Below are 11,890 nucleotides of genomic sequence, written 5' to 3'. Positions count from 1 at the left end.
TGGAAGGGGGTAAGAGTGCTAATCACATATCACCTAGGGGGTAAAATTGACAGTTTACTCTTTTTTTAATCTAATAATATTAATATTGTATTTTTCTTTTTTATTTTTTTTAACTAAATGTTTTCTTTTAAATTAATGAAATGAGAGTTTTATTTTTATATGTTTTTAAATTAATTTAATATCTATAGTTAAAACTTTATTACATAGTCTAATTTTTCAAGTAAATAACTATGGTGTGGCATTTTGGGACCCTTCTACTTTAAGAGTTTGGAGAGTTAGGGAAAAAAACTGACGCGGTGCTAATTGTGACATTTGGGAAGTTTGGAAACCTTATTTATTTTTATTTATTATTTTGGCCGTTTGCTATGAGGGTCGGCCCAATAACCCGTAACTAGGGTGGCAGGCAACAGTTCCGAAAGAGAGACTTTGCATTCATACGGTGATACATAATTGTCGATCACAACCATTGGCAATCCAGAGTGGCAAAGGTGTGTCACTCACCCAAGAAGTGTTGGATTCTAGCCTCATTTGATGCTTGGAGCAGATTTAGGTTGGAGTAGAGTAGAGTAGGACTAGTTCAAAAAAAAAAAAAAAAACATAATAGTCGATCATCCATTTCTTTTGCTAGTTTCCTAAACTATTATGAAATTTACCTCCGCCAAGGGTAGGTATGTTCTTGGCAGTGTCGTTCTTGCAATAAGACCAATTTTACTATGAAACTACCTAACCCAATTTTTTCTGGGCTGAATAATCCAGCAGGCCCAACTCCACTTCTAAAAGGCTAAAAGTTCCTTTAAAACCATATATTTTATAAACGCACACTTCCAAATTTGGAGTATGAAGTAGCAAACGAGCTCGAGCCGGGGGTCTTACTGAAGCAGCCTCACTATTCCTATGGGGTAGAGATACGCCTATCTATATCTCACCCTCCTCAGACCTTACCTTAGTTTTGCTATTGGTGAGATATACTAAGTATGATGATGATGATGATGATGATGATGATGATGATGATGATGATGATGATGATGATGATGATGATGTTGATGATGAAGTAGCAAACGAGCCCTTTATTATTTCTTTTGTAGTGTATAGTATGGGACCAGGGACGAAGGTAGTGTACAAGCAGGGGCGAAGCTTGACCCGAATGACCGGGGGGGGGGGGTCGAAAACGTATATACCAAAAAAATTCTATGGAACCGGGGGGATCGAAAACGTATATACCCAAAAATTTCTATACGTAAACTACATATATAACACTACTGAGCAAAAAGTTCGGGGGGTCGGGCGCCCCTCCCCGCCCCTTCTATACTTCGCCAATGTGTACAAGCAAGGGTTGCACGGGTTACTCCTCAACTCTGTCTCCATAGTGTAATTTTTTTTTCGTTTTTATAGAAAGGATACCACTGATCTCAAAAAAAAAAAAATAGGATAACACTTGATTTTTTGGCTAGATTGGCCATTGTTTGGGACCAAGGATACCTACCCTATCAACCTAAGCATGAATTTGTTCGGAGTTGTTCGGGTAGAAATAGTGGCGGAGACAGAATTATTTTCTAAAATGGGGCACTGAAAATGGGTTGATCAAAAGTGGGTCGGTTAAAAAAACAAATAGAAAGCATTAACCTGTTAATAATTTGTTACATGCCAAACGAGAGAATTCAACCCAAAAGACTAGTTTAGTGGGTGAGAGAGTCCATTTTGGTATATAAACCCCATATAAGTTTCCCATACAACCGATTTGCAATAGTTCAGTCCATAACATCTATACTATATAATAAAAGAAACCTGATTTGAGACACATGTCATTCAATGAAGGCATTAATAATTTATAGATAAATTTTAAATTTTAAATTTTAAATTAAAAAGATTTAAATATTATATTTGAATTTTATCTTGATTGTATCTGTGCATATTTTGATTCACATAATTACTCGCAAAGGTTTAAGTAATGCACATATTGGTCGACCATTAGCTACATGCCTACATATCAATAACATATAAACTCTTAACATTATAGCTGAAAAATCTAAAAGCCTTAATATCACAACCAGGAAGTCACCTTGTAGTTGTGGTGAAGGTATTAATTTGTCATTGCTTTTTTTATTGTAGATTAGAAACTATCGTATAGTGCGGCCTGTGTAATTTAATATCAATAATGCGGTATAGGGTTAATAAAGTTGGGTTGAAACGTACAGAATCTCTAACCGGACAAGACATTGTTCTAAATATCATGTTAGAGACTCTCAAATTTGAAGAAACTTAAGAATTTAAAAAAAAATTATTATATAGTATAGATTATTATTTTTTAGTATTATTAATAATTTTAATCAATTAAATGAGAGAATGACAAGTGTCACAAAACAGGTTTGTTTTCTTATATAGTATAGATTACATTTATTAAACCCGTGTTATAAGTGAGGTTTTTTAAAGATGTATTATTTTATTATTTGGTAAACAATATTACATTTATTCAACTCGTGTAATATACGTGGTTTTAGAGATATAACTTTTTTACTTCGTATATAAAATTACATTTATTCAACCCGTACAATATGGTTCTTATAGATATAACTTTTTATAACTTAATATATAAAATTATATTTATTTAACCCGTACAATAAATGAGGTTTTTAAAAATATATTATTTTATTATTTAGTATATAAAATTTATTTATTTAACCCCGTGTAATACACGGGGTTATAACCTAGTAATCAATATAAACAAAAGAAAAGGTATATTAACATTAAAAAATTAAGAATAGATATAGCTATAGAAAAGAGCAAATAGTGAGTAATTAATTTGTCTACTGTGGATGTATTTCCATACTACACAAAAAAGAAAAAATAGAGTTATATTAGCTTTGTTATTTGCAACTGACACTAAATAACAAATGGCCAACTATTTAGGTTAACAACTTCTGACCTATTTAACCATAATTTAAAGGTTAGCTTTTGTTTTATTTATATATGATTATTTCCTTGGGGCCCCAGTTAAATACTTGTGTGCCAGTGGGTTTTACTTCGGCCCAGGAGTTCTCAAATTTGGGCTAAAAAGTTAAAGAAATAAAAATATTACTACGAAAAGATTTGGATCCTACGGTGGGCTTTTGAGTTTGGTACAATACGGTATTTTGTAAAAAATGTTATTCTATACTTTTAGATATCAAATAACATTTTAGTTTTTCAATACAACTCTCGTTTTAGTCAAATTAATATTGAAATGTAGAAAAAATAAACCTTATGTATTGTTATTTGAGTAAATTACTTTTGAGTCTATATGTTTTAATGGCATTTGAATTTAAAATAAAAAAGTTTAATATCCTAAGTCGTTAACCGCTTATTTTATAACTTTTTGAGTCCATTTTTTAACACTTGTATTTTGATTTTGAACTCAACTGTTTAAAACCACTAAAACACAAGGACTCAAAGCGTTATAAAATGAACGATTAGAGACTCGGAGCATTAATAAAAAATAAACAAGTAATAAAAAATATAAAACACAAATATAGTTTACCAATTTAGATGGACAATAAAATACAAACCTTATAAGACTCAAATGCACATATCCATCACTTGGTCTAGTCTTAGTGGTTGGAAAGACTTAGTTTCTCCTCAAAGACAGTTAAGTTCAATCCCTACTAGTCCTATATTTAGTGGATAAAGACAATGAAGGCTAATTCTCCCAGACCTAGGTCAAGAGTTCGAGCCACCCCGGGTTTTAGTCCACCGTGCGTTACGCCAAAGAGATTCTCTCTTGTGACGGCACAAGCCCCTACCACTGGTAGTGGGTGGTATGATTTCCCGGGGAACGTTGTTAGCCAACTCTGATACCAACGTAAACCCGATTAAGACAACATAGTCTGACCAGAATAGGGTTAGAACCCTCTATTTAGGAGAGGGTGTAAAATCTTTCTCACAACTTAAAAGATTCTCACCTAAAAGATTCTCACCGTTCAAAATTAAAAAAAAAAAAAAAAAAGACTCAAATGCACAAACAAGACTAATCCTCATAGATGACTGACATTTTACTCCTTATGTTATTTTAACGTTCAAGTCAGTCCAAACACATGCAAAAATGGTCTTTCACAATCAACAAAAAGGTCCAAACACATGCACATCTTGCTACAATCCAATGTTGGTCAATGGTCAAAAGTTCAAAATAGACGCTAAAATGTACCAAGAACCAAAAAGATTGGTCATTAATTCCCCATTGTTCACCTTATAACTTGTCCTCCAGAACCAAAACAAAGAAACGAAATACTAATACTAAAACCACTAAGCTAGATCAGTCAGCAGATTACGGTCAGCGATCAAAGCTCGAAAGTGAAACTAGCCCAGCACATCATTAAGAGCTTGTTCATGGCTACTAATTAACTATGTAGACTGCTTTTGATCCATATTAATACGTCTGGTTAGGCCAAATGAAGAACTCAGCCGGAGGCGGCATTAGCGCCATTGGACCCACTGTTTGCGGCGCAACACCATGCCCGGACTGAAGATGATGAAACAAACTCTGATGGTGATACACCGGCGCTGAGTTTGAGTTTTGATGATCATACGGCAGAGCGTAAACTGGCGGCACAGATGCGAAGCTGATGTTGCTCCCACTGTTGCTGCCGCCGTACTGTGGCGGCAGTTGGTGGCTACCTATCATAGGTTTCTGCTCCACGTCAGACGAAGCAACTTTCATGCGCTTTGCTGATCCGCCAACGGGAAGTGAGCTGCTGGAAATCGCTTCCACGTCGTACCGATTCATCTCGAAGTTTGTCACCGCGTTCACCCCACGGAATTTGATTGCTGCTATGTCATAAGCTTCAGCTGCTTCCTCTTCAGTAGCTGATAAAAAATAATATTAGTGATCGAACTTAACGTTTTAGTTAACAAAATCATCAACAAGATACTACAACTTACTGAAAGTTCCGAGATAAAGATCCTTGTTTCCGGCTACGCGCCCGATCCTTGCTTGCCACCGACCTTGTTGGTGATGCCTCGTTACTCCTCGGTAGATCGAGGCTCCCCTAGAAAATCCACTGCTCTTCCTGTGCAAAACACCAAAGAAAAACATTTTAGAAAATATTGACATAAAGAAATATATCCATGACTTTATATATATTATTTGGAAGTATGAAATTACCTTCTTAGAGATGCAATGAATTCTTGTTTGGTTGCGCTTTTCATGTCTTCCAATTCTTGCGCATAATTTGCAACCTTGAAACACGTTAAAACCATACGATTAAACAACAAACACGACGATCAAATATGAAGTCGATAACAAAAGGCATGGATGTTTACAGGAAAGTTTGTGGTGGCGGTGGGACCCCAGTACTTCAACGCGGCCAAATCGTACGCTCTTGCTGCCTTGTCCTCCTTGTCATAACCACCTAATTATCATTCACTTAATCTCCATTAAAACCATACAAAACCTTGCCAACTTGTAATCAAGGAATACATGCATATGAACCAAAGAAAATACGAAAACAATGTACTCACCTAAGTAGACTGCAGATCGGAAAATCGAAATCCGAGCAACAGCAATCAGCATCGGCCATGCACAAAAAGAGTACGTACGTTAGCTTACGTTAGTGGTCCATGACCAAAGCACCAAACTACTATCATCATATAAAGCAAAAGCTAAAGACTGCAAACACTTTTGATGCATGCATTTGTGCACGGGCACAGGCACGCATGTTTGTGAAACCAAAATGCAAAAGCCCGCTTTTACTTCCGAATCGGTTGAAGTAAAAACGTGTTTACTTCACCCGTAAATGTTTTCCATTTACGGGTCAAAGATAGTGTTGAAACGATATAATAAGACAAAAGTTTATAAACTAAAAAAATAATAATAATAGACTGATGTCAGAATAGTATAGGAGTTTGACTGGGTCAACGCAATGAGGGTAAAAGTGGAAAGAAAAAGAGAAAGTAAAAAGCAAAGGCATTTGTGTACGAAAGCACAGAGAACAACAGGCACACCAAGTAGGATCCAGACTACTGTGTTTTAAATAGTGCATGTATGTATGTGATTGTACTCTGATATTGATGGGTAGATTTGGAGAGAGAGAAAGTTGAGGGGGTAATGTGTAAAATCCAGTGGACAAATATGGGAAAATATGGCAGCCTATCTAGAATGAAAACCCTCTGATGAAGCATAAATACAGAAAGAAAAGAAACTAGAAGAAAGTACTGAAAATGGTACAATTACAAACCTCCATCAATCAATCATCATCAGGAACTAACTTCAGATTTCTAATCTATCATCATATTTTCACTTCAAAGTCAAAAAACTGATATCCTACTACTAGCTCAATTTTTTTTATATAAATTGGTCAAATCTAACACATGGGCAGTGACGGTTTCAACCTATCGGGTTGAGCAGGCCCGTCGTTCACCCGGTTTGGACGTAACGGAACGGTTCGGTTCGGTTTGGCAGACTAAACAGACTTCCTTGTTTCTTCAAGGACATTTTTTCGTCGTAAAAAATTAATTAATACAGATCTTGACTGTTATAAAATATATATCCATAGCAATAAATAACAACGGTTAAATGGTTGATTCGGGTAACATTATCGCTCAAGTTTTATCATGGTAAAAAATCCAAGCATCCTTATTTGTGTCATATTGTTCAAGCAAAAGTGAAATTTAAAGACGCCCGTCTCCTATTAAATCAGTCACACTTTCTCTTACACGTGCGTGCGTTAATTATGTAAACGTATATCTTTGGCCTCACCCGTTTCTAAAATGTCGCATAACTTCTCAAGCGCAAACACATATAGATACAAATAACAAGATTTAGTAGTTAGATATAAAATGTCATATAAAAAAAGGTACCTTGACGTCCTTTCCTTGCTTGACCCTCCCTTCGACAGCTATTATCCCAAAGATGCGCTTCGTATCTACCAGTCCACCTATGTCTGCACACATCAAACCCAAAACATCACTCACTCACTCTACAACTCCATTATTAATTATTAATTATTATTATTTCATCTTAGTTACAACAAACTTTAATATTGCATACCTAGTAACACCTCTATAGATTGATGTCCTTTGCCCAAAAGTATCAGCAATCTTCTTACACTTATTATTATTCTGCTCACCCGAATCCACCGCCACAACCGCCTTCTCATCGCGCCCGGACCCGGTACCTCCGCCCGTCATACCCAACGACAAAGCGTTCATCGGACACTGTACATACGCTAACTCATTACCCGAATCAATCGACTGCCCTACAAACTCGGTCAAATGAGTCCCCGAATCATCCACTTCGGACCCCGAGTTCGCCGAAAACGTCTGGAACCCGGCCGTGCCCGCGATACCATTCAGATCTTGCTGGTCCGAAAAGTAAACCGAACCGGTTCCATCGTACATATGAGTCAAAGAGGATGAGTCTTGTGTCTCCGTTTGCGCCACGTCAGCGTAACGGAACTGGGTGGTGGCTGTGGTGGTGGCCGTGGTGTCGCCGCCGAGGAAGTCTTCTAGTTTTGGAGCTTGTTGTTGGTTGATATGTGACTCCATGAAGCTCCGAAACATCGGAGAATCATCGGTTTCTTTCACGTCTTCGTTACCGTTACCGTTGTCGCTGGTGTACATCGTCGATGCCTTGACTCCGTTAGTCCAACCTGTAACACCGCCGGAAACCGTTAACTCAACTTAATCACACCCGGATCATTACATGCAAATCAACATAAAGATTCAGCTAAAATCATATAATAAAAACATATAAGTAACAAAAGTTTATTAAAGTTGCATCATCACCCGTTTATTTCCACATAACTGCTTACAAAAAATCATATTTTCCTCAACAACTTTCGTTCTTTCTCCGACAATAAAACCGTAATTTCGGGTACTATATTTTTTTATAAAAGTAGAAATTAATGTAATAACCCCATTTAGACGATGCATCAATTAAAACTAACATAAAACTAACTTAAAGAAATATAAATATATATATGTATATACCAGTTGCATAGAAGCTATTATCATTAAAGTAGTACTGCTGCTGAGGCTGAGAGGTAGCAGAAGTAAGCATCTCCATCGGAGAAAGAGAGAACGAGAGCCAGTTGTTTTCCGGAGCCATTTCCGGTGGGTTTTATCCGATAATAGGAGAGCAGATTGGCATGCCCAGCAATAAGTTTGCAATGAAAGATGAAGGAAAAATGGGATGGTAAAAGATAGAAAAGGAAGGAAAGAAAGATTAGAGTTGAAGGAAGCAGAACATGCAGAGGCTGGGATTCCGGCACCGGCAAAGGTAGTTGAATTGACTGTTCTTGAATGGTTAGAGAGAGAAAGAGAGGAAGAAGATGTGGAGGTATATAATGGGGTGAAAGAGTCGGTTTCATCTGCCACACCGGCGGAAAACCAGAGGGAAAAAACAAAATGTTGTCTCTTCGCTTTTATTTAATATTGTATATTTACTGACGTGAGTATTATCTTTGACTCTATTTAACTTTTTGCTTTTTGTATAACCATGTTAATCCATTTTGTGATATTTTTTTTAAAAAAAGGATCGGTTATGTTGAAAAAAGAAGAAGAATTTAGCACAACCTGTTTTACATGTGTTTATACTATTGTTAAGAAGTAAGCAAATCGATATAACTATTTAAGCATAGCTGTTCTACCTAATTTTTTTTTAATGATTGATTAAACATCTAGTTTAGAGTAAATTACATTTTGAGTACTTGTATTTTAGTGACTTTAACCATTTGAGTTCAAAATCAAAATATTTAACGCTCTTAGTTCCTAGACACTTTTTTATAACTTTTTGAGTCCTTTTGAATCCAATTTTTTTTTAACAAAATTGGACTCAAAACGTTATAAAATGAGCGATTAGACACTCAGGACGTTAAACTTTTTGATTTTGGACCCAAGTGGTCAAAACCACTAAAATACAGGGACTCAAAAAGTAATTTACTCTCTAGTTTAATAAGGTAGTTAATTACATAGTTAGTACCTATGGTTTACACAAACTAACAATCTAAGGTACTAATATTTTAAAATCACTTCTTAGGGTATTAACTTTTCATTTTTAACATGTGGGGGTATTAACGTTAATTCTCTGGTTAACTATTAGTACCTTAGATTGTTAGTTTGTGTAAATCATAAGGACTAACTATGTAATTAATTATGTAATTGATACCCTCATATGTTATAAAATGGAAAGGTAGTAACTTAGGAGTTTTTTTATTAGTAATAATAAAGAAAATATATTTATCTTTTTGAAAGGTAAATTTAAATATAATGGGATGATGTTTCATTGTTAAAGATAAAGCATTTAAACTTTTTAACTTTTATGTAATGTTTTGAAATTAATTTTTTAACATAAATATTATGAAAGTATATTAAAGTATTATCTTTAATCATATTGTATTTTTATATATGATATTACCAATTATCCTATATATTATTAATTATTATTATTATTATTATTATTATTATTATTATTGTTGTTATTAATTAATAAATTAATAATTAATTATTAATTAATTAATAAATAATAATAATTAATAAATGAAGGTAATGAACAGTAAACTATAATATAAATAAATATTATATATTTTTTATAATATTATAATAATTGTTATCTTCTTTATTTTTTTAAGTCTGATAAGCTTGGTGTTAACCGGTACTTGTATCGAAAATACCAGTTCGTTATCGGTACATGAAGGTAAAAACCAGCACCGGCCTGGTACAAAAAACTCCAAAAGTCGGTACCGGACTGAGTTTGATAATCTTTTAGTTCGAGAAATTTGGTACTGCTACCCAGTACCATTTGCTCATCCCTGATCACCGGTACCGTACGAACACCAACGATATTGTACAATTATTTTTTAGTTTCAGGGGTAGGGATGAGCTCGGTGCCAACTAATACCGAATCGGTATTGGTACCGAAAATACCGGTTAGGGTATCGGTATATGAAGGTAAAAACCGGTAGTGAACCGGTACCAGAAACGCCAAACGTCAGTACCGAACTGGTACTTAGGATCTTTCGGTTCAGGAAATTCGGTACCGGTACCCATTACTATTTGCTCATCTCTGACTACGGGCTTCTACCGAACAACATCATTACCATACAACTTTTTTAGTTGATTTTCTTTCGGTTATTTTTTAGTGTTTTTTTCTACATTTTCTTTTTATTCTTGTCTTCAATTCCGTGTACAACGCGCTCATAGTGATTTCAAACACATATAAACATAGACTAAATAACAAAATAAGTTCGCCGCAACACGGCAACGATTTTTATAACTAGTAAATTATGAATCTATACTATCTATAAAAGGAGCTTAGAAGCTGACATCACTTTGCTTACTTGTCATGATATTAGCTATGCCACATAGGATGCCACATAGACTCCGCTGATGTCATAAATCCGATTTTGTTTTAATCATTTTAAATCTCAATGTATATACAAATCAAGTATTTCAATTTCAAAAATTACAAAAATCATGTTTATTTTAGGAGGTAAATTTGAAAATGCATGGGGAGTTGAATCCCCATTTAATGCACATCATATCACCGTCTCTTTCTTCTCAATTTTGAAACATATAGCACAAAGCTTTCTTCATTCAAATTTCTACATTTCTCTCTTTCTTCATTTCAGGCGATTTCTCAAGAAAATCTAGGGTTTCTGTTACAAAGCATTCTCGGCAAAATGTCATCGGAGAATAAATCCGTCGGTGAATCACAGTGTTTGTCACTCAGTTTCATAGACGATTTGAATCCATCCAAAGATATGTGGACTATCAAGTGTCGAATCATCCGCAAATGGATTCAGCCCTTTCGGATGGATCTCGTGTTGATCGATGAGAAGGTATTAGTATTTGTGTAGTGATGATTCTCTTATTTTACTGTTTTAGTGTTTATACAGAGATGATTCTCTAATCCCCATGATTTTGGGTTTGTTTTTTATTTCTAAGCTTCTTGGTTGTGTAATAGATGTTTGTGTTTGTGTTCTTTGGACAGTTTAGGTTTGTGTTTTTTCTGATACTCTTACATGTTTTAGGGTTAGATATAAAGGACTGAACATGAATATTGTTTAGTTGGTTATTGATCATCGATAGATGTTTGTTCTGTGAAAGCATAAAGTATGTTTGTTTTAGTGTTAGATGAGTTTAGGGTGAGTTATAAAGAATCACAGATGAAAAGTTTTTTGAAGTTTTAATCTTGGTTACATGAAACGAAATGGAAGGTTGTTTTTGAAAGTTTTTTGTGATTTGTGTAATTTACTTTTGTGTATATTTTGTGTTCTGAAAAGTATGTTTTGTTTTAGTGTGTATTTTGTGTTTTGTTTTAGTGTTTCATGTCATGAAACTGAGTTTAGTTGGTTATTGATCATCGATAGATGTTTGTTCTGTGAAAGCATAAAGTATGTTTGTTTTAGTGTTAAATGAGTTTAGGGTGAGTTATAAAGAATCACAGATGAAAAGTTTTTTGAAGTTTTAATCTTGGTGACATGAAACGAAATGGAAGGTTGTTTTTGAAAGTTTTTTGTGATTTGTGTAATTTACTTTTGTGTATATTTTGTGTTCTGAAAAGTATGTGTTGTTTTAGTGTGTATTTTGTGTTCTGATATAAAAACAGTTCATGTCATGAAACTGAGTTGAATATTATTTGGTCTTTCTTTGTTTTAGTCTTATTAAATTTGATGGTATGGTATCTTACTAATTGTTTCTTTGTTTTGTGTTATTTGTTTTGTGTTATTTGGGCTTATCTATATTTTTGTGTTATTTGGGCTTATCTATATTTTGTGTTATTTGGGCTTATCTATAAATTTGTTTGTGTGTTTTGTATTAAATTTGATGGTATGGTATCTTACTAATTGTTTCTTTGTTTTGTGTTATTTGGGCTTATATGTTTTAGGGTTAGATATAAAGGACTGAACATGAATATTGT

The 11,890-nt window shown here is 34.4% G+C and overlaps 1 protein-coding gene across 1 annotated transcript; it reads right to left on the bottom strand.

Annotated features, from left to right (window-relative positions):
- Positions 1–4,068: 4,068 nt before the first annotated feature.
- Positions 4,069–8,350, bottom strand: LOC110909138 (AP2-like ethylene-responsive transcription factor AIL6). The gene is made up of 8 exons (XM_022154152.2): positions 7,960–8,350; positions 7,019–7,619; positions 6,829–6,911; positions 5,491–5,499; positions 5,293–5,381; positions 5,135–5,208; positions 4,912–5,039; positions 4,069–4,836 (listed from the first exon to the last, which is right to left on the bottom strand). The coding sequence occupies exons 1-8, from the start codon at positions 8,075–8,077 to the stop codon at positions 4,400–4,402; spliced, it is 1,539 nt and encodes a 512-aa protein (XP_022009844.1). The 5' UTR covers positions 8,078–8,350; the 3' UTR covers positions 4,069–4,399.
- Between the last annotated feature and the right edge of the window lie 3,540 nt (positions 8,351–11,890).

The sequence above is a fragment of the Helianthus annuus genome, chromosome 14, assembly GCF_002127325.2.
Source record: "Helianthus annuus cultivar XRQ/B chromosome 14, HanXRQr2.0-SUNRISE, whole genome shotgun sequence".
In the NCBI taxonomy this organism is placed as follows: Eukaryota; Viridiplantae; Streptophyta; class Magnoliopsida; order Asterales; family Asteraceae; genus Helianthus; species Helianthus annuus.
Note: the sequence above shows the minus strand (reverse complement) of the source record. Positions and strands in the feature narration are given on the sequence as shown.